Genomic DNA, 24571 nt, shown 5'->3' on the forward strand with positions numbered 1-24571 from the left:
CTATCCAAGCAAATACCAATGCCTATAAACACATTCCCAAGTGATACCATGACCAATCCTAGAGGAGAATGCAAGGCCATCACACTAAAAAGTGGGAATGTGGTGAAGGAGACATCCTCAAGCCACAATTTTCAAGAAGAAGAAGTTGCAAATAATTCAGAAATCAAGAAGGAAGAAGAGACACATACTCCAGCTCCACCAAAATAAGTCTTGAAGCCCTATGTACCAAAGGCACCCTACCCACAAAGGCAAAGAAAAGATGGGAAGGACAGCCAGTTTTCTAGATTCTTGGAGATCTTCAAGAGGCTCTAAATCAACATCCCTTTTACTGAGGCATTAGAGCAAATGTCACTCTATGCCAAGTTCCTAAAAGAGTTCATGACAAAGAAAAGAAACTGGGGAGAAAAGAAAACTGTGGTGCTCACAGAAGAATGTAGTGCAATTATACAAAAGAAACTTTTCCAAAAGATAAAAGACCCTGGAAGCTTTCAAATCCCTTGCATCATAGGGGACATAAGCATTGAGAAGGCACTATGTGATTTAGGAGCTAGCATCAACCTTATATCATTGGCCATGATGAAGAGAATGAGAATTAAAGAGGCCAAACCAACAAGGATGGCACTCCAACTAGCTGATAGAACATTCAAGTTTCCTTATGGAGTGGTGGAAGACTTGTTGGTTAAAGTGGGAGAGTTCATCTCCCCAGTTGATTTTGTTGTGCTTGACATGGAGGAAGAGTCTAATGCATCCATCATACTAGGAAGACCATTCTTGGCAACAGCTGGAGCTATAATTGATGTGCAAAAGAGAGAGTTGGTCATAAGACTACATGAAGAAAAGATGGTGTTCAATGTTTTCATTGCAATGAGCTACCCCAAGAAATCCATTGGAGAATGTATGATAGTGGACACAATGGAAAAATTAGTTCAAGGAGTCCTAGAAGAAGATCAATGTGAAGAAGCAAGGGAGCAAGATCATCAAGCATCATGTGGTGAACTATCATAAGAAATCCTAGAAGACTCAATCATGCTAGATAAGGAAACCAAAGAGAAAGTGGAAGCACCAAAGCTAGAGTTGAAAACCCTGCCCCCAAGCTTGAAGTATGCTTACTTGGGGAGCAACAATACATATCCAATAATCATCAACTCAAGTTTGAGTGAAGAACAAGAAGAGAAGCTCATCAATGTGTTGAGGCAACACAAGAATGCTATAGGGTGGACACTTTTAGATTTAAAGGGAATTAGCTCCTTAATGTGCATGCATAAAATCCTTCTTGAGGAGGATGCCAAGCCCTCAATACAACCATAAAGAAGGCTGAACCCCTCAATGCAAGAAGTAGTACAAAAGGAAGTGCTGAAGTTATGGCAAGCAGGGGTGATTTACCCCATCTCCGACAGCCCTTGGGTGAGCTCTGTTCAAGTAGTCCCCAAGAAGGGAGGGATCACAGTTGTGCCAAATGAGAGAAATGAATTGATACCAACAAGAATAGTGACTGGATGGCGCATGTGTATAGACTACAGAAAGCTCAATGAAGCCACAAGAAAAGACCATTTTTCCTACCATTCATGGACCAAATGTTGGAAAGACTTGCTGGACATGAGTACTACTATTTCTTGGATGGATACTCTGGCTACAACCAGATCGTAGTGGATCCTAAAGACCAAGAGAAGACTTCTTTCACTTGCCCTTATGGTGTTTTTGCATATAAACGCATGCCCTTTGATTTGTGCAATGCACTTGCTACATTCCAAAGATACATACTGTCCATTTTTTCTGATATGATTGAGATGTTTATTGAGATTTTTATGGATGGTTTTTCAGTGTTTGGTGACTCTTTTCCTAATTTCTTACACCATCTTGCCTTGGTGCTCAAGAGATGTCAAGAGACTAACCTAGTTTTGAACTAGAAAAAGTGTCATTTTATAGTTACTAAAGGGGTAGTCCTTGGCCACAAAATCTCTAAGAAAGGCATAGAGGTAGATAAAGCCAAGGTGAAAGTGATTGAAAAATTACCCCACCTTGCAGGGTCAAAGCAATTAGGAGTTTCTTGGGACATGTTGGGTTCTATAGAAGGTTCATTAGAGACTTTTCAAAAATTGCAAAACCTTTAAGTAACTTGCTTGTCTCTAATGTACCATTTATCTTTGATAGAGAATATATGCAAGCTTTTGATGAGCTTAAAAGCAAGCTCTCCTCTGTACCTATTATAGCACCACCTAACTGGGACTTACCTTTTGAATTGATGTGCGATGCATCAGATTTTGCTATTGGTGTTGTTTTAGGACAAAGGAAAGACAAGCTAGTGTATGTCATTTATTATGCTAGCAAGGTTCTTAATGAAGCCCAAAGGAACTACACCACCAAAGAAAAAGAACTTCTTGCTATAGTTTTTGCATTTGATAAATTCAGATCATATCTCATTGGTTCTAAAGTCATTGAATTCTTGCTAGTAAAGAAATTTACAAATAAATTCCCGTTGTAAGTATAGTTTCTAAACCAACAGAAAATCCTTTCGTACAAAAGTTTTGGTTGTCACTTAAGCAAACCCAATAAAATTGATAACCGAAGTATTGAAACCTCGGGTCGTCTTCTCAAGGAATTGCAGGGAGATGTATTTATTATTGGTTATGGGTTTTTGTTTTCTGAGAAATTTTAAGAGTTGAATAACAGAAATAAATAATTATAAATTAACGCAATAAAAATTAAAAGAGATTTATATATTCTAATTAAAAAGCCTTGAATGGAAGAATGATTAATTGGAAGTTCTATCCTTGTTGGAATTCTCTCAAGTGTAGTATAAAGAGGTTGTTGTTTTCACTTAGTTAACCCTTACTAAATAAAGGAAAGTCAAGTGATTGAGCTAACTCTTATTCGCAAATCCTAGTCCTCTCCCTTGGGAAGCTCTAGCGTTAGTAAATAGAGAATTAGCCAACAACTTCCATATTAAATATCCACTTGAGCATTCCAACTCAAGTGTCTCCTCTTAATCAATTCATCAATTAAAGCTAAGAATGTAAAAAGCTAAATTAAAATCATAAATCTGGAATACCTCAAATTGCATTAAATATAAAATCAAATCTAACATGAAGAGTTCCTCAACCAATTTGGCTAAATAAGTAACTACCAAGAGAAATAGATAAACCAAAGTACTAGGATAAATAAAAGTAGATAAGAGAAACTAAATTAAAAGAACATTGAACCTGGAATTGAGAAGAAGCAATCCTAAAATTAAGAGAAATCCTAAATCCTAAATCCTAAAACTTAAGAGAGAGGAGAGAGCCTCTCTCTCTCTAAAACTACATCTAAAATCTAAAATTGTGAATATGAAAGTTGTGTTTGAATGGATGGATTCTCCCACTTTATAGCCTCTAATATGTGTTTTCTGGGTTGAAAACTGGGTCAAAAACAGCCAAGAAATCGCCCCCAGCGTTTGATAATTCTGCAGATCGCGAAGGTCACGCGTACGTGTCAGTCACGCGTATGCGTCATTCGGCGTTTTTCCTTGTGACGCGTACACGTTGTCGACGCATGCGCGTCATTCGTGCAGACTCCAATCCACACGTTCGCATCAGCCACATGCACGCGTCGCTGTAATTTTCTCTATTTCGCGCGCTCGCGTGAGCCATGCGCGCGCGTCTGTGTTCGCTGGTCATCTCCTTAGTTTCTTGTGTTCCTTCCATTTTTGGAAGCTTCCTCTCCATTTTCTAAGCCATTCCTGCCCTATAAAGCCTGAAACACTTAACACACGGATCACGGCATCGAATGGTATAAAGTCGAATTAAAATATATTAATTAAAGATCTCGTAGGAAGCAAGTTTTCAACCATAGAATAAAACTAGGAAGGAAAATATAAAATCATGCAATTAGTATGAATAAGTGGGTGATGACTTGATGAAACCACTCAATAAAACACAAGATAAACCATAAAATAGTGGTTTATCAACCTCCCCACAGTTAAACATTAGCATGTCCTCACGCTAAGCTCAAGAGAACTATAAGAGTGAAGAGGAATGGTAGAAAGTATGAAATGCAACCTATCTATATGAATGAAACTACATGCAGAATGCTTTTCCTACTTGGTTAAAAGTAAACAAATTTTTCAAGACAAACATAAATCTGATTCCACTAATTCAAATCATACAATAAAAGACAAGTAAACTTGTAAGAAGACAGCTCATGAAAGCAGGAAACATAGAATCAAGCATTGAACCCTCACTGGTAGTGTATATGCACTCTAATCTCTCAAGTGTCTAGGGTTAATTCACTCTACTTTTCTCTAATCATGCTTTATAAACTTTGTTCTTCATCTAACCAATCAAAAAAATTTAATGTACCAATACAAATATCATGCGGTTTTTTCAGGGTTGTAATGGGGCTAAGGTAAGTGTGAGGATATATGTATGGCCAAGTGAGCTATAATATGAATCTTTAATTAACCTAAGCTTTCACCTAACATACACACATACTCTATATAACTCTAGAATCATGCCTAGCCACCCAAAATTTCCATTTTTGCATATATATATAAGCAAACCATAACATATCAATGCACATAGATATTTGATTTTTCTGGTTTCACATGAGTAGGTACCCAAATTTCCAATATTTTATTATTTAAACAATGTACACTTTCATTAACCCCAATACCCACAGTTTCCCCACAATTAGTTAACATACTATCTTAAGCTAACCAAAGATTCAATTGGGGTATTTAATTTATTTTTCTGCTTAAGGCTAGTGATGTGGTAAAATATAGAACAAATGGGAATAAAAAGGCTCAAGGTGGCTAACAAGGGTGACATAAAAGGGTAGGCTATTTGGGATAAGTGAGCAAAAACAAGTAATGGCCTCAATCATATGCAAGCATGTAAATACACTAAATAATGGACATATAGACTGGAACAAAGCAAAGTCTGCAATTATAGAGAAGGAAATACACAAGAATAAAATATTATAGTTAAATAATGTAACCATGTAATTAAGCTCAAATCTCACAGGTTGTGTGTTCTTTAGCTATAATTCATGTTCTAATTATAATCTTCAAACAATTTTAACACAAAAATTTTAATTTAAATTAGTGAAATACTATAAAGTCTTGAAAAGAAACTCATTACTTTAACCAAGCAGTGGTAAAATATGCACAAAATCAAGAAAATATGCAATTAAACATGCAAATGCAACAATGAACTAACAAATAAAGTAATATATTGGTGTTGAGAAGAAAATAACTAACCCATGGAGATCAGTATCGACGTCCCCATACTTAAAGATTGCACCGTCCTCGGTGCATGCAAAGAAGTGCAAGTGAACGGGCTGCTACAACTGATGCTCTTTCTTTAGTAGATTATGAACATGGACTTGTCTGTTGCCCCAAATAGAAGTTTCTCCCTTTTTCCTTCTTCGGTGGCCAGCCTGAAAGAAGAGAAAAAGAAGAACAGAAACCCAAAAACAATGATAGAAAACAAATAAAATATGAGTGGGTAATGCCAAATAATAAGAGTCTCAATTACATGGTAGCTACAACACGCAAGTGAGAAGACAATAGAAGCAGATGGTAAATCAAAAGTGCAAAAATTTACAACAATGGGGAAAAGAGTGTGGGTAATGCAAGAAAATATAAATTCATGTCAATGCAAAAGGAATACGAGTATTATAAAAGATTAGCATTGATTTAAGTAATATTACCCAACAGTGTAGAACAAGTCACTAAGCACCAAAATAATACCAGAAAAAGATACAACAGTTGACTGAGAACATTTAACACCAATAGAAAAATAATAAAATTTAGAAAAGAAAATAAAAATATGCACAAAATTAAAATACAATGAATGAAAGTATGCAAATAAATTAAGTAAAATAGAATGAAAATGAAGAGGGATGAGAGGTTAAAAAGATGAAGAAGAAGAAAGTAAGAAGGTGGAAAGAAAGAATAAGAAAAGATAGAAGAAAGAAGAAAGAATGATAATAGAAAGTTAAGTAGGATTGGAGAAGAAAAGATAGGAATTCTGGCGCTGATCTGGATAAACTGTGCGTCGCATGCTTGCACGCATTCGCATGGTTGGCGATATTTTTCAGGTGAGGCGGACGCGTGGGTGACGCAGACGCGTGACCTGATTTTCGCTATTGGCGCGAGTGTAGCCTCGTGCACGCACAACTCTCTGTTTTATACGCTAATTGCCAAAATTCAAGGTGACGCATGCGCGTGGGTGACACGCACGCGTGAATGGCCTCTTTTTGAAAAATGACACAGACGCGTGGGGCACGCGTTCGCGTGATAGGGCTTGTGCTTCCAGCATCATTCCAGCCCCACTCCATCATAACTCTCTACCATATACCTCTTTACGTCGATTTTGTAGGGTCACGCGTGCGCATGGGTGCCGCGCACGCGTGGGAGGCTGATTTTTCAAATGACACGGACGCGTAGGGCACGCTCTCGCATGACTCTCTGCTTCTTTTCTTCATTGTTTCGAATGCACGTATGACGCGGACGCGTCAGCGATGCTTGTGCGTCGCGTGCGAAATTTTTTTTAATATATGCAGAATGTAAATGCAGATGCATGCTATATGTAGAGATTATGAGAAGAGTCATTAAAAAAAGCAAAATAGAATTTTGACGAACGGATTTCTACTAGTAAAGAAATTCACAAATAATATCTCGTTGAAAGTATAGTTTCTAAACCAACAGAGAATCCTTTCGTACAAAAGTTTGGTTGTCACAAGTAACAAAACCCAATAAAATTTATAACTGAAGTATTTAAACCTCGGGTCGTCTCTCAAGGAATGGCAAGGAAGTATGATTTATTATTGGTTATGGAAAAGGTATAATTTTAGGTTTTTGAAATAGGGAGCAGGAAAATAAATTGGCAATAAAGTAAATTAATTATCATGAACACCAGTGCAAGGTATAAGAACTGGAAATCCGATCCCAGTTATCCTTATCAGGTGTGATGAGAATTGTTTATTGCTCCCACTTAGTTAACCTTTACTAAATAAAGGAAAGTCAAGTGGACTAATTAATTTGATTCCTTAAGTCCTAGTCAACTCCTGTGGAAAGACTAGCTTTAGAGGGATCCAAATCAATCAGCAAATTCCAATTTTCAATCAACAGCTGAGTTTGATAACTCAAGTGTCACCAATTACTCAACCAAAGCAAAAGGGGGAAAAATCTAAATTATTTATATCATAAATAGAAGAAAGCAATCATAAATCTGAAATACCTCAATGTGTATTAAATAAGAAAATCAATCCTAACATGGGATTCATAAATCAATATTGGGAAAATAAACAAACTAAAGTAATAGAATAAATAAAAGTAGAAGAGGACATAAATTAAAGGAACATTGAACCTGGAATGAAGAAGAAGTAATCCTAAAACTAAGAGAAATCCTAATCCTAAAACCTAAGAGAAAGGAGAGAGCCTCTCTCTCTAGAATCTACATCTAAAACCTAAAATTGTGAATAATGAATGTTGTGTTTGAATAGATGGATTCTCCCACTTTATAGCCTCTAATCTGTGTTTTCTAGGCCGAAAACTGGGTCAAAAACAGCCCAAAAATCACCCCCAACGATTTCTGGTACGTCCAGCATGCGGCAAAGTCACGCGTGAGTGTCGTCCACGCGTTCGCGCGGATTGAGTTTTTGCCAGGTCATGCGTGCACGTGATCCACGCGTGTGCATTGCCTATCTTCATGGAAGCTATAGCAAATTATATATCGTTACGAAGCCCCAGATGTTAGCTTTCCAATGCAACTAGAACCGCCTCATTTGGACCTCTGTAGTTCAAATTATGGCCGTTTGAGTGCAAAGAGGTCAGGCTGGACAACTTAGCAATTTCTTCAACTTCTTGTATTCCTTCCACTTTTGCATGCTTTCTTTCCATCCTTTAAGCCATTCCTACCCTATAAACCTTGAAAACACTTAACACACATATCAAGGCATCGAATGATATAAAGGGAAATTAATATTTGGTAATTTAAAGGCTCAAAAAACATGTTTTCAATCATAGCACAAGATTAGGAAGGAAAATGTAAAACCATGCAATTAGTATGAATAAGTGTGCAAAGACTTGATGAAAACCACTCAATTGAGCACAAGATAAACCATAAAATAGTGGTTTATCAACCTCCCTACACTTAAAGATTAGCATGTCTTCATGCTTAGCTTAAGGAGATAAAACAAATGAGTAGGGAAAAGTAAGACTCATGCAATGCAATGCAACCTATGTATATGAATGCAACTATATGATAAAATGATTTTGCCTACTTAGTTAAAATAAACAAGTTCTTCAAGACAAAAATAACTCAAATTTCACTAATTTAAATTGTACAGTAAAAACAAGTAAACTTGTAGGAAGACAGCTCATGAAAGCAGGGGACATAGAATTAAGCATTTGAACCCTCACTGATGGTGTATGTGCACTCTAGTCTCTCTAGTGTATAGGGTAATCACTCTACTCTTCTCTAATCATGCTTTCTAAACCTTGTTCTTCACCTAACCAATCAACAAGTATTTAATGTACCAATGCAAACATCATGAGGTCTTTTCAAGGTTGTAATGGGGCCAAGGTAAGGGTGAGGGTATATATATGGCTAAGTGAGCTATAAATTGAATCCTTGATTATCATAAGCTTTCACCTAACATACATACTCTATTTTCTTCTTAAATCATCCTTAGCTACCCAAAATTTTCCCACTTTTGCATTACATACTCATGCATCAACTTTTCTCTTAACTTGTATCACATATGCATTGATTTTTTTCATTAAACTTAACATTGCATTCGGGTAATTTTGTCCCCTTATTTAATTACTTATTTATTCATTTATGCTGAAAATATATTTTTATTATTATTTTTTTATTTTATTTTTTTTATATGGAGGATGCAAAATGAAGATGCTGATGCAGATGTTATGAATGACACTAATAAACATAAAGCAGAATAAAATAAAATAAAACTAAGACTGAAAAGGAACAATTATACCATGGTGGGTTGTCTCCCACCTAGCACTTTTAGTTAAAGTCCTTAAGTTGGATATTTGGGGAGCCCCTTGTTATGGTGGCTTGTGCTTGAACTCATCCAGGAATCTCCACCAATGTTTGTAATTCCAATGGCCTCCGGGATCCCATACTAGTTGCATAAAGCCTTCAAGCAAATTAAAGCAAGTGACATGGCCCCAAGAGTGTTGATTGTTGGAATGAATTCCGGGGTCCCAAATCTTACTTTTGCACCCGTTTTTATGCTGATCATCATTGTTCCAACTGGGTGGTAAGCAATCCGAATTCTCACTGAGGCATCCAAACAGCTTCCTAGACCCATACAATTTAGTATTCTTCCAACCATGATAATTCAGCCGTGAGCTTCCTACCACAATGAACCTAGGATTGTGTTGCCAACCACTAACCATCTACCTCTTATTCTTATAGCCACAAAGAGCTCTAAGTTGCCCATCTGTCTCAAGCAAAGCATATTCAAGTGGGCTAATTAAGCTTAGAGATGACAGATTTACCCACTTGAATGAAGGGATGGATGGTGATGGCTTTGGGGGAGAGGTCTCCAACAACCTTGGCAAGGTGATCTCTAGTTCCATTCCCTTGGGCTCTTCTTTGACAACTTCCACCTCTTTGCAAGCTTCTTCAATATCAACCTCTTCCTCTTGGTAGCTTTCTTCCAATTTGATCTCTTCTTCATTGTTTACCAAGGGCATGGGAGGTTGTGCTTCTTCTTCTTTAATCTCTATGTCAAGTCCAATGGGAGAGGATTCAAATGTAGATAAGAATTCATCAATGATTGAATCCATCTCTTGATCATCCCCTTCAAAATCTTCAACCATGATATGCCTTGGAGGTTGTACACCCTCCTCAACATCAAATTCAAACTCCTTAGAAGGGGGTTCTATGACTGGGCTTTCGCATGGATGTTCCGCATCTCCTAAGTCTTCGACCACTTCTTCTTCTTTGATAATCTCGGCTTCTTCCACTTGTTCCAATACAAAGTCATGCTCCTTACTGTCCACCGGAGCTTCTAGTGTCTCCTTCGTACTACGTTCTTCATTAGATTCTCCACATGAAGCCATGGGGGTTCCTTGAGTGTCCAAACTTCGGGAAGCTAATTGATTTATCGCTTTTTCCAGTTGATGAAGGGTTGCATGAAATTGATCTACTGTTTCCTTGAGGCGAGCTTGTGATTCTTAGCTCGATGGATATGAACATGGTGCATATGAAGGTAGTGGTTCTTGGGGGTAATTGGATTGGAATTGGGGTGGGTAAGGGTTAGGGTCATATGGAGGTGAATGGTTATAGGTGGCTTGTGAGTATGGTGGTTCAAAGCTATGTTGAGGAGATGGTTCATTGGCATATGATGGAGCTTGCTCGTAACTACAAGGGGGTCCACCATATCTATCATCTTGGTACGCACCTCGGAATGGCTCTTGACCATAGTAATTTGGTGGAGGTGGTTTGTCACGGAGGGGTCCACCATAACTATTGTCTTGGCATGCATTATAGGATGGTCGTTGTCCATGGTATCTTGGAAGGTGTTGTTGCCGAAAGGGTTGATCAGATCCTCGTGGCTCCTTCCATCTTTGATTCTTCCAACCTTGATGCATGTTCCTGTTATAGCTTCCATTCCTTTCAACAACATTAGAACCAAACTCAAAGCGACGGGGCTGAGAACTCATAGTAACTAATAAAAATTAAAAAAAATAAAAACAAAAAAACAAGAAAAATAAAATATTTACAATAACCAATAATAAGGCACACAATTGCAATTCCTCGGCATCGGTGCCATTTTGACGAACGGATTCTTGCTAGTAAAGAAATTTACAAATAAATTCCCGTTGTAAGTATAGTTTCTAAACCAACAGAAAATCCTTTCGTACAAAAGTTTTGGTTGTCACTTAAGCAAACCCAATAAAATTGATAACCGAAGTATTGAAACTTCGGGTCGTCTTCTCAAGGAATTGCAGGGAGGTGTATTTATTATTAGTTATGGGTTTTTGCTTTCTGAGAAATTTTAAGAGTTGAATAACAGAAATAAATAATTGTAAATTAACGCAATGAAAATTAAAAGAGATTTATATATTCTAATTAAAATGCCTTGAATGGAAGAATGATTAATTGGAAGTTCTATCCTTGTTGGAATTCTCTCAAGTGTAGTATAAAGAGGTTGTTATTTTCACTTTGTTAACCCTTACTAAATAAAGGAAAGTCAAGTGATTGAGCTAACTCTTATTCGCAAATCCTAGTCCTCTCCCTTGGGAAGCTCTAGCGTTAGTAAATAGAGAATTAGCCAACAACTTCCAAATTAACTATCCACTTGAGCATTCCAACTCAAGTGTCTCCTCTCCTCTTAATCAATTCATCAATTAAAGCTAAGAATGTAAAAAGCTAAATTAAAATCATAAATCTGGAATACCTCAAATTGCATTAAATATAAAATCAAATCTAACAAGAAGAGTTCATAAGCCAATTTGGCTAAATAAGTAATTACCAAGAGAAATTGATAAACTAAAGTACTAGGATAAATAAAAGTAGATAAGAGAAACTAAATTAAAAGAACATTGAACCTGGAATTGAGAAGAAGCAATCCTAAAATTAAGAGAAATCCTAAATCCTAAATCCTAAAACTTAAGAGAGAGGAGAGAGCCTCTCTCTCTCTCTAAAACTACATCTAAAACCTAAAATTGTGAATATGAAAGTTGTGTTTGAATGGATGGATCCCCCACTTTATAGCCTTTAATATGTGTTTTCTGGGCCGAAAACTGGGTCAAAAATAGCCCAGAAATCGCCCCCAGCATTTTCTGATAATTCTGCAGATCACGAAGGTCACGCGTACGCGTCAGTCACGCGTGCGCGTCATTTGGCATTTTTCCTTGTCACGCGTACGCGTCGTCCACGTGTGCGCGTCATTCGTGCAGACTTCAATCCACGCGTTCGCGTCAGGCACGCGCACGCATCGCTACAATTTTCTCCATTATGCGCGCTCGCGTGAGCCATGCGTGCGCGTCGGTGTTCGCTGGTCATCTCCTTACTTTCTTGTGTTCCTTCCATTTTTGCAAGCTTTCTCTCCATTTTCTAAGCCATTCCTGCCCTATAAAGCCTGAAACACATAACACACGGATCACGACATCGAATGGTATAAAGGAGAATTAAAATATATTAATTAAAGATCTCGTAGGAAGCAAGTTTTCAACCATAGAATAAAACTAGGACGGAAAATATAAAATCATGCAATTAGTATGAATAAGTGGGTGATGACTTGATGAAACCACTCAATAAAACACAAGATAAACCATAAAATAGTGGTTTATCATGGAGCTTGAACATAGAGCTTTTTGGGCTCTAAAGATGTTGAACTTTCATAATCAAGCTGCTGGGGAAAGAAGATTGCTATAGCTCAATGAGTTAGATGAATTCAGATCTCAAGCTTATGAAAATACTGAGATTTACAAGGAGAAAATAAAGAAATGGCATGATCAAAGGCTAGCAAGAAGAGAGTTCATAGAAGGTCAAAAGGTGCTGTTATATAACTCAAGGCTCAAGTTTTTCCCAGGGAAGCTGAAGTCAAGATGGTCTGGACCATTCACAATCATCAAAGCTTCTCCTTTTGGTCATGTGGAGCTTATAGATGACAAAACACATAGGACTTTCATTATTAATGGCCATAAACTTAAGCACTACTTGGGAGACTCATTGGATGAGCAAAGAGTGAACTATAACCTCAATTGAAGAGGAAGGATTGTCAAGCTAGTGACGTTAAAGAAGCGCTAGTTGGGAGGCACCCCAACACTCATATCCTTTCCATTTCAGTTTTTTTTTTAGAATTAGCTTATGTTTAGTCACTTAGGTTGTTTTTTTTTTCAATTTAAATTGTTAGTTGTTTAGTTGTTAGTTTCTTTGAATTGAACTTTAAAAGTCTCTCTAGCTTGCTAGAAGTGCAACCTTGCATGCTATACTATATGATGTTGATTAGTTGGGTTGAGAAGCTAGCTAGAGAGCTAAGTTTGGTATGGCCACTAACCCACTTAAATTGAGCTTACATCAAATTAATTGAACTAATCTTAAGAGTAAGCCCAAATTTAATTTTGGTGTAGCCACCACCATAAGAGATCCATGCGTACAGCCCAATTAATTTATGTGTGAAGGCAATTAGTATATTGGTTGGATGAATGAATGGACTACTTTATTGTGTACAGATACAGTGGAAGTGGAAGAGTGTGAAAGAATGAAATTGATTCCACTCATTATGTATACAAATAAAGTTTAATCATTGGCCAATTACTAGATGCAAGGAATCTAAGTTTGGTGTCCAAGAGACACACAAACTGAATGGCATTTAATTGAAGGAATGTGAAGCAAATTTTTATCACTAATGAGGGTTTATAACTGAATTTTTAGTAAAGAGGTGGGGCCCAAATGGCATTGATCAATCATAAAGTCAAGGAGTCAAAGAGTACTTCACACTTTGAACTCAAAAATCAGATGAAAGCTGAAGAGATAGGGGTTGGCGCCTCTCCCCACACTGGGCGCCACTCCCAAGTGGGAAAACATTCAATTTTTGCTATTAATTCCTACCTTCTAGACCTCTCCTCTCACTCCTATATATTACACTCACCCTTCCATCTTTTCCACACTACAAATTCCCCTCTCTTCATCCGAAACTCTCACCTTTCCTTCTCTACATTCTTTCTTTCTTTCTTTGTTCTTGCTTCTTGATTGGGACAATCAAGTCTTAAGTTTGGTGTTGAAGCAAACCTTTGATTTGCTTTCCTTATTTCAACCTTCTTTCAACCCTTTTCAACTCATCTTATCTCATTCAAATAGCACCACCAAAGGCCACTGGATCAAAGAAAAGAAAGACTAAGGAAGCTGGCTCTGGCTCATCAAGCTACAATGAGTTCAAATTCCTCTCATTCTTCCACCAAAACCAGTTTTATGGGTGGGTAAGTGAGAGACAAATAATTCCTGAAGTTGGCTTCCAACTAGGGAGAGATGAACACAGGGAGATCACCATTGAGATCAATAATAGAGGCTGGACTATCCTTTGCAATCCACCAAAGAAGGTGGTGGAGAGCCTAGTAAGGGAGTTCTATGCCAATGCTGTCCCTCAACCTGGACAAGAATATGACTACCAAAGCTATGTGTGGGGGAAAAGCATTGATTATAGCCCTGCAAACTTGGAAAGGATGCTAGAGGTGAGGCGAACAAGTTCTACATGAAGCTATAAAGAAAAAGTGAAACAAATTGATCCTGGGTTTGAAGAGATATTAAATGAGATTTGTGTCCTTAATGTTCAATGGATTAATGACAAATATGGAAGGCCAAACCAGCTGAGAAGAAGAGACTTGAGCCCTCAAGCTAGAGGGTGGCTAGACTTTGTGAGAAGATCCCTCAACCCCACCTCCAACACTTTAGAGGTTACTTTGGAAAGGACTGTATTAATCTACAGCATAATGAAGGGGGAGAACATCAATGTGGGGGAGATGATAGCGAATAACATTTACAGGGTGTTGAAGAGCACCAAGGATAGCACAAGACTTGCCTTCCCAAGCATCATCCAGTGGCTTTGTGATGAGGCTAGAGTGGAGAAGGTAATTGATGAGACATTGGTTGAGCAAGACAAACCAATCACTGCAAAGAAGATGGAGAAAGTGGTGGCCATCAACCCACTACAAAGAGCCAAGGAATACAGGGCTCATGTGCTAAGACCACAAGGGCCACCACAACAAGAATAAGCTTATGTTCAAGCACCATTTCCACAACTACAAGCACCAATTCCACAGTTCCAAGCACAATTTCCAAAAGGTTTTAATTGGAAATAGATGCAAGGAAACGTTCACCAAATGCAAGGGGACATCAACCATCTGAGAGAGGATGTAACTCAACTTAGGGAGCAACAAAAATAATGGGACCAAATGCAAGAAAGTATCCAGCAACTCTAAGGGAGTGTGGAGTACATGAAGGAGCAGCAGGGACAATTTTACTGGAGAGAGATGCAAGGCAGCCTCAACAAGATCATGGAGCAAAACTTAGTGCAACAGAGGAACCTTGCTGAATTTAGGTCCCTATATGAGGTAAGGACCACATCAAGGAAGCAGTATGATATAAACACACAAGCGAAGTTGAATCACTTGTGTAATGTGGTGGCCACCTTGAATCCTGGTTATCCAACATTCATGCAAGATATGGAAAAGTTGAGTGCTAGGCAAGAAGAGATACTAGTCAAGCACAAAGGGGATGAAAGAATTTATATGAGGAGTCTAGGCTTTTGGAAGCCAAGAGACACCTCTGCACAAGAAGGAACCTCCACTAAAAAGAATGGTGATGAGTCCTCCAAAAAGAATGATAAATGAAAAGGGCCTATGCATTGAAGCTGCTCAAGAATACAAGGTTGTTGAGTCCCATGGTTGAATTTTATCTTCTGAATTTTTGCTTAATAGTTTGCATTAATATGTTAGCTGTTGTTTAGTTTCTTATGTTTCAGAAGTCTTTCTATGAGTCCTTTAAGTTTTTATTTGAATTTGAGAAAGAAAATGTCCTTTTGTTAAGTCTGCATTTCATCAATAAAAGTAGTTTGCTTTCATAAAAATCAATGATGAGTTGTTGCAAAAAACAAGAGCAAGAGACTAAGACCCAAGTGAGATAATTCAAAACTTAGAGATGAGGAACAAAGTATGGAATCATGAATAAAATCTGAAAGTAAGTAGACCATAATGAACACTTGGACATAGAGGACACAACAAGTAGAGGCCAAAGATGACCCTTGAATATCCATAGAACCAAGGAGTAGTAAGCAAAAGAACCAAGGCTCTGAGCATTAACTACTAGGATTTAAGAAAGAAACAAGTAGCTCAAAGAGCCAAGATCCTAGTATATACTTGTGGTGAAGATGTGTCAAGAAGAGAGACCTGAGCAAGTAAATTTTTAGGGGTGTTTCAACACCTAGTACCCTAAAACTAATTGGTTTGGGAGTGCTAATTGAAAGCTTAACCTAAAGGGTCGTCTTGAGATAAAACACTTAGAGTCGTGGTCAATCAAGAAAACAAAAGAGGAATAAAAAGAAAAGAAAAACAATAACAAATCTTACTACTTCAAGGTGACAATCAATAGAAAGGGCTCTTAAGACAAGCACTTAAAAGAGATCCTCAAAAGTCTAGGAGTTCATTGTGATATGATGATAACAAAGTTCATGCATGAATTGATGTTTCGCCTCTAATTCTAATTGAGAATGCATCTCTTCAGGGTCAAGTCTAAATCAATTTAGAACAATTCACATTGATGTTGTGATGACTTGCATCATCTACCTCTTTCTCTTATCTAAAAGGACCATAGAAATAGTGAAATCTCATTCAATCAATGCAATTTCATGAACTAAATGATGAATTTTATGGTACATTGCTTTGAAATGAGTTTTGCTTGAATTTCAGGTGAAAAGAGCAACAAAAGAAGAAGGAAGCAAGAAAGAGGAGCTGGGCGTATGTGCTGGGCGTGCCTGACGTGGCAGAAATTGGCGAGTCAAGAATTGTTGTAAATATGCATTGCAAGTATAGTTCTTAACCAACCAGAATTCTGCTTATCAATTTAGAAGTGTTGTCACAAAAATTAAAATTAAAATACTGAGAGTATGAATCCCAGGTCGTCTCCCAACGAGTTGTAGAAAGGTGTGCTATTTTATTAATCAGATATTTTCAGAAAGAGTTTGAGTTGAATAAACAGGAAATTAAATTGGGAAAATTAAGTAATTTAAATAAAAGCCTTGACTGGGAGTAGATTAGTTGGAAGCCCTATTCTTGTTGCAGTACTCTCAAGATTAATTGATAATTGAAGGTCGTTCTGTTTAGTTATCCCTTACTAAATAAGGGAAAGTCAAACAAGTTGGAATGATGTTTCTACTCACAAGTCCCAATCCGCTTACTTGGAAGGACTAGCGTTAGTGACTAGAGAGCCATCCAACAGTAAACCCAATTACAATCTCTCTTTTGAGTATTCCAACTCAAGGGTTCCTTTCAATCAACTCCCCATCAAGTTAGGGGACTACTCGCTCATTGTGAATATGGAATACATAATATAGGAAAGGGAATTAAAAAAAGACATGATAAATAAACTCAAAGGAATCAATTAAAAATAAAAGTAACTCTTGTATTAATAAATTCTAAAATAATCCAATAGTAAAATTGAGTAAATTAAAGGACATGGAAGAGTAAAGCCAAGTAAAGAAAACGAACTAGAATGACAAAGTCTTGATGAGGTAATAACTCTTCTCTATATCCCAATGCAAAGAACAATAGAAAATAAAAATCCTAAGAACTATGAATGTGTAGAGAGAAAACCTAGAGGAGGAGTAAAACTAGATCTAAAAAACTAAAACTGTGTAGAATGAATGTTGTTTTTGGTTTCTGCATGTCCTCTGGCCCTAGTCTGCTTTTCTGGGCCGAAAACTAGGTCAAAACAGGGCCCAAAATCGCCCCCAGCGAATTCTGCAGATTATGCAGATCGCGAATGTCACGCGATCGCGTCATTCATGCGGACGCGTCATGCGGCGTTTTGCTTTGCTACGCGGGCGCGTCGTCCACGCCTCCGCGTCACTTGTGCTATTCCAATCCGCGCGGTCGCGTGAGCCATGCGGCCGCGTCACTGCGATTTCCTCTCTTCCGCGCGGTCGCGTGAGCCATGCGGCCGCGTCACTTCTCGCTGGTCATCTCCTTAATTTCTTGTGTTCCTTCCATTTTTTCCAGCTTCCTTTCCAATCTCTGACTTATTCATGCTCTATAAAGCCTGAAACACTTAACACATAGATCACGGCATCGAATGGAATAAAGGAGAATTAAAATACATAATTAAAAGTCTCTAGGAAGCAAGTTTTCAATCATATAATAATTTTAGGAAGGAAATATAAATGCATGCTAATCATATGAATAAGTGGGTAAAGATCATGATAAAACCACACAATTAAACACATTATAAACCATAAAATAGTGGTTTATCAACCTCCCCACACTTAAACATTAGCATGTCCTCATGCTTAGTTGAAGGAGATAAAATAAATGAGTAGGAACATGTAAAACTCATGCAATGCAATGCAACATATATATATATATATATAATTTTTGTCCACTTGATCAATAATAAATAAGCTCTTCAAAACAATTACAAATCAAATTCCACTAATTCAATTCTCATGCAGTAAGAACAGATAAAGATGCAAGAAGGCAGCTCATGAAAGCAGGGAATATAGAATTTTAAGCATTGAACCCTCACTGATGATGTATATACGCTCTAATCTCTCTAGTGTATAAGGCAATCACTCTATCCTTCTCTAATCATGCTTTCTAATTTTTTGTTCTTCTCCTAATCAATCGACAACATTTGATATACCAATGCAAACATCATGAGGTCTTTTCAAGGTTGTAATGGGGCCAAGGTAATGGTAAGGATACACACATGGCTAAGTAAGCTTATAAATTGAATCTTTAATTAACCCAAGCTTTAACATAACCTATATATATATTCTATATAACTTTAGAATTTATACCTAGCTACCCAGAATTTCTCTTTCACATTCGATACTCATGTATCAACTTTTATTTTAATTTTATCATACATGCATTGACCTTTGAATTCTTAACTTAACATTGGGGTAATTTTGTCCCCTTATTTATTTATTGAATATTTTTTATATTTTTTTATATAAGCATAAAAATAAACATAGCTTATCAATGCACATAGATTTTTAATTCTTATAGTTTCACATGAGTAGGTATCCAAATTCCCATTCTATTATCATGACACATTCCCTTATTATCTTTTGTTCGCATAATTTCCCATACTTAATTAGCACACACAATTCTATCTTAAGCTAACCAAAGATTCAGTTTGGGATATATAATTGTTTTTTCGCTCAAGGCTAGTAATATGGTAAAATGTAGAACAAATGGGATTTAAAGGCTCAAAGTGGCTAACAAAGGTAATTGAAAGGGTAGGCTTAATTTGGATAAGTGAGCTAAATAATTAATGGCCTCAATCATATGCAAACATATAAATATAATAAATATTGGACATATAGAATGAAACAAAATATAAATTACAATCACAGAGAAGTAAACACATAAGAATAAAATAATTATGGTTAAATAATGTAACCATGCATAAAGGCTCAAATCTCACAAGTTGTGTGTTCTTTAGCTCAAAAATCATGTTCCAAATACAACTTCAAGCAAATTTAACATAAAAATTTAATTAAAATTAGTGAAATTTTGTTCCAAAAATAGAGTCTTAGAAGAAACTTATTGTCTTTTCAATCTAGTAGAACATGCATGCAACTAATCTATTACTATACAATTTATCCTATTCTATAAAAGAAAAACAAACTAAATATCCTAATTTATTGGTGTTTAGTGAAGAAAAATTACCTCCGGAAGTCCGGTACTGACCGACCTCCCCACACTTAAGGCTTTGCACCGTCCTCGGTGCCATCTGTCAGGAACAGGGGTGGGCTGGTAGCAGTATCTCCACAGTCGGGACCATCATGGCTCCCTGTGTTGGTAAAGGAAGTAGAGTCCGGGGTGTCTGAGTCCTTGAATTTTCCCATGATCAGCTCCTTGAGGTATGTGAATCGGTGCTTGTTACGGCGCTCTCTCATCTTAGCTTTGTGTTCCTGCCGATCCAACCTTTCGAGTATCTGATAGAGCAGTTGGTCTGTGGTAGGTGCTTGTGGTACGGAAGGAGGAATGTCCTGAGCTGGTTCAGTGGGCCGGCTTGTAGTGGCTACTGAAGGTCTGATATATTTCCCATTAGGGACATATTGGTCATCCCGTGGAAGTATGGCTTTGGTGTCCCCAGCTCTGAAGGAGACTCCGGCTGCTGAGACGAGATCTGAGACCAAGGCGGGAAATGGTAAGTTGCCCGCGATTTGTACGTATCCCATGGCATTCCGGATGTGTCTTGGTAGGTTCAGAGGCTGGTCTGTAAGGATGCACCATAGTAGAACGGCCATGTCCGTAGTGAAGGAGGACTCGTGGGTGCTCGGAAAGATGTAATGGGACATGATCTGTGCCCATACGCGAGCCTCCAAGGTAAGTGCCGAAGCCAAAATTTCCTTAGGGCAGATACGATGGTATCCGTAGATCCATCGGCTGCCAGGTAGTGCGATAACTCTGAGAACGGCATCCCAGTCAAATTGGTACATCTGGCGCTTGAGTGCGGCTTCTTGAAAGGCATCCAAACCTTCTAGAATATGGGGAAGACCTAGAGCTTTTTGAATGGCCTCTTCTGTAATGGGGACTTGCTTCTGATGGACAAAGACAAACGGCAGGGTTGGCAGGTGGAAGTTGGAGTAGAACTCGACTACCCAAGAAAGATTGACCTGCCTCGGCTGTCTCTGTAAGAAATCCCATTGTCTTTGTGCAATTTGCGGCTCAACAAAGGTAGCAATATGGTTTGGGAGGAGAAAAAGGTATTCGTTGTTGTAGCTCCTTTCTGCCAAGATGGGAAACATCTGCTCACAGTAGCGATTGGGAAATCGTGCAGTGTCCTTTATTGGGAAGGCTTTTTCTTTATCATCAACCTTCATAATCCTCTTAAGTCTCTTTGTTGAGGGTTTAATTGCAGTTGAAGAGGGTTCTGCCACTAATGCTCTTTTTGTCCTCTTCTTGCTGTGAATTTGGGAGTAGCTTTCTCTTTTCCTTTCTTGGTGGCCATTCTGAAAAAGGGAAGAGAAAGTAAATTAAATTCAAAGAGATAGAGCAAGGAAGAGAACGGAAAAGGGTGGTTATGAATGCACAGTAAAAGGTAAATGATGTTAACACATGGTCATGACTACATGTGAAAAGTCATCAATGGAAAATAGTTAGTGCATATGATGACAAGTGAATGCAAGGGGTTTATTAGCATGCTGGCAAAGGCATGAGTAGCATAGATCAAGCATCACTCGTAACAAACCATCACGTTTGTATTGACAATTATTTATAACGAATAAAATATAAAAGGGATTTTATGAAAAACGGGCATTTAATAATAGAGTAGGATAACGGAGAAAAGTGCAAAATGCCATATGGGATTTTTCACAAACACATAGCATGAATGGTGAAATAATGTATGGAAAGTATTAAATTGAACATGCAAGCAACCCTTTAAAAAGTAATATATAATTGCCAAACAAATTTAGAACAATCCACAAGCATATAGTGAGAAATAATGACTCAAATAAATATCTAACACCAAGTAGAAAGGAAAAAAGTATGAATAATGAAAGTAAAAAGAAAAGAAAACAAGATAACATAGAAAAATAAGAAGAAAAATAGAAAAGTAAGGAGAGAAGAAGAAAAAGAAAACCTTGTTAATGGGGGAGAGAGGGAGAGAGTGAGGGTGTAAAAAGTGAGAAAGAAGGAAGAAGGAAGAAGGGAGGGAGCAGAAATAAGGAGGGAAAAGAGAAAATAGGATTTGAGGAGAAAAAGATAAGATCAGTGCCAAATCAGGGAAGCTGTGCGGTGCAATCGACGCGGTCGCGTGGGGCACGCAGTCGCACGACTTGCGCTGATACTGATTGACGCAGTTGCGTCGGTCACGCGGTCGCGTGACCCGTTTTATGCCACTGGCGTGAGGGCAGCCTCGCACTCGCACAACTCTCTGTTCAAAATCATTAATTGCCAAATATTGGGTGATGCGATCGCGTGGGGCATGCGATCGCGTGAGTGGCCATTAGAAGGATATGATGCGGTCGCGTCGGTCACGCGGCCGCGTGGGAAGGATTGTGCTTTCAGCACCAATCCAGCACCACTCTAGCACAACTTTCGGTCGTGCACCCTTTTGACGTCGAATTCTAGGGCACGCGGCCGCGTTGGTCACGCGGTTGCGCGGGAGGCCAATATTCCCATGTGACGTGGACGCGTTGGCGACGCGGTCGCGTGGGGCAATTTGTGCCATTGGCACGCCTCCAGCCACGCTCATGCGTGACTTTCTGTTTGTTTTTATTTTCTCCCATTTCCTTGCGACGCGGACGCGTCAATGATGCGGTCGCGTCGTGTAACCCTTTTTTTTTAAATAAAAGTATGTAAATACAAATGCACGAAATGTACTAAGAAAGAGAAGAGTTATTAAATAGAAAAACTAAAAATAAAGAAAAGAACGATCATACAATGGTGGGTTGTCTCCCACCTAGCACTTTGCTTTAACGTCCGTAAGTTGGACGCTCCATTAGCTCACTCTTCGGCTATGTGAGGATCTTCCAAGAGGAAGATCTCGAGCTCCTTGTTTTTCTGCATCCGCTCTCCATGGTACAGCTTTAAATGATGTCCATTAACTTTTATAAGTTCAGAGCTGGAAGGATGGCTTAGGTGATAAACTCCGTATGGTTCGGCCTTCTCTACTCTGTATGGACCATCCCATCTTGATCTTAACTTGCCTGGCATGAGCCTCAGTCGAGATTTGTAAAGGAGGACTAAGTCTCCAGGTTGAAACTCTTTTCTCTTAATGTGCTGATCATGTACAGCCTTCATCTTCTCCTTGTATAGTCTTGAATTCTCATAAGCTTCTAGGCGAATGCTTTCCAATTCTTGCAGTTGCAATTTTCTTTCAGCTCCGGCTTCCTCAATTCCCATGTTGCACTCCTTTACTGCCCAAAAGGCTTTGTGCTCGACTTCAACAGGGAGATGACAAGCCTTTCCATAGACTAAGGAGAAAGGACTCATCCCAATGGGTGTCTTGTATGTGGTTCTGTACGCCCAAAGTGCATCTTGTAGCCTGGTGCTCCAATCTCTTCTATGATGTTTGACTATCTTCTGCAAGATACTCTTTATCTCTCTGTTTGACACCTCGGCTTACCCATTAGTCTAGGGATGGTATGCTGTTGCAACCTTATGAATTATTCCATGCTTCTTCATTAATCCTGTTAGTCTCTTGTTACAAAAATGGGTGCCTTGATCGCTCACGATTGCTCGTGGTGATCCAAAACGACAAATAATGTGGTTTCTCACAAAGGAAACAACAGTGTTAGCATCATCAGTGCGGGTAGGAATTGCTTCCACCCATTTGGAAACATAATCCACAGCTAACAATATATAAAAATAACCATTAGAATTTGGAAATAGACCCATGAAGTCAATGCCCCAAACGTCAAAAATTTCACAGAAAAGCATAATTTGTTGAGGCATCTCATCCCTCCTGGATATATTACCAAATTTTTGGCATGGGAAACAAGATCTACAAAATTTAGCAGCGTCTCTAAAAAGTGTAGGCCACCAGAATCCACAGTCTAAGATTTTTCTAGCTTTTCTTTGAGGGCCAAAATGTCTTCCACTCTCAGATGAGTGACAGGCCTCTAAGATGGATTGGAATTCTGATTGAGGAACACACCGTCTAATTACCTGGTCAGCACCACATCTCCATAAATATGGGTCATCCCATATATAATATTTAGACTCGCTTTTCAGCTTGTCTCTTTGATGCTTAGAAAAGTTTGGAAGAAAGGTGCGGCTAACTAGATAATTAGCTACAGGTGCATACCAAGGGACTACCTCAGATATTGCTTGCAGGTTATCAAATGGGAAATTATTAGCTATAGGAGTGGGGTCATCTGAAATGTGCTCAAGGCGACTTAAGTGGTCTGCCACTAAATTCTGGTTACCACTCCTATCCTTAATTTCTAAATCAAATTCTTGTAATAGCAGTATCCAACGTATAAGCCTTGGTTTGGACTCCTTTTTAGCTAACAGATACTTTAGAGATGTGTGGTCTGAGTACACTACTACCTTCGTACCAAGTAAATAGGCTCAGAATTTATCCAGAGCAAAAACAATAGCAAGAAGCTCTTTCTCAGTAGTAGTGTAATTGGATTGTGCTGCATCTAGAGTTTTAGACGCATAAGCAATAACAAAAGGATCCTTACCTTCACGCTGAGCCAATGCTGCTCCTACTGCATGGGTTAGAAGCGTCGCACATTATTTCGAATGGCTGGCTCCAGTCTGGTCCTCTCACAATTGGAGCTTGAGTCAGGGCGATCTTCAGCTTATCAAACGCTTGTTTACAATCTTCACTGAACTCGAACTCAATATCCTTCTGTAGTAGTCTGGATAAGGGAAGTGCTACCTTACTGAAGTCCTTAATGAATCTCCTGTAAAAACCTGCATGGCCAAGGAACGAGCGGACTTCCCTCACAGAAGAGGGGTAAGGTAAACTAGAAATAACATCCACCTTTGCTGGATCTATAGAAATACCAGTATTAGACACAACATGTCCTAGTACAATCCCTTGTTTAACCATAAAGTGACATTTTTCAAAATTTAATACAAGGTTTGTACTGACATATCTATCTAATACTCTATTGGTTGCTATCAGCTCTCCATGCTCATTTTTCACTGTAGTGACTCCAGACTTCTTTGGCACTACTTGTACTGGGCTTACCCATTCACTGTCTGAGATAGATAGATGATATCTACCTCCAGTAGTCTGGTCACTTTCTTTTTGACAACCTCTAAGATAGTGGGGTTCAGTCTTCTTTGGGGTTGACGAACGGGTCTTGCTCCCTCTTCTAAAAATATTCTGTGCTCACATACTTGAGGGTTGATGCCTACTATATTTGC

General features: G+C 38.4%; 1 protein-coding gene across 1 annotated transcript; it reads left to right on the top strand.

The window, feature by feature from the left end:
- On the top strand, nucleotides 346-1005 carry LOC107615454. Its single transcript, XM_016317515.1, has one exon. It carries the CDS (start codon nucleotides 346-348, stop codon nucleotides 1003-1005), a length of 660 nt encoding a protein of 219 aa, XP_016173001.1.

The sequence above is a fragment of the Arachis ipaensis genome, chromosome B09, assembly GCF_000816755.2.
Source record: "Arachis ipaensis cultivar K30076 chromosome B09, Araip1.1, whole genome shotgun sequence".
Taxonomy (NCBI): domain Eukaryota; kingdom Viridiplantae; phylum Streptophyta; class Magnoliopsida; order Fabales; family Fabaceae; genus Arachis; species Arachis ipaensis.

Bases quoted from the DNA above. Each gene is read 5' to 3' on its own strand.
- LOC107615454 (XM_016317515.1), top strand. From the start codon at position 346: ATGTCACTCTATGCCAAGTTCCTAAAAGAGTTCATGACAAAGAAAAGA.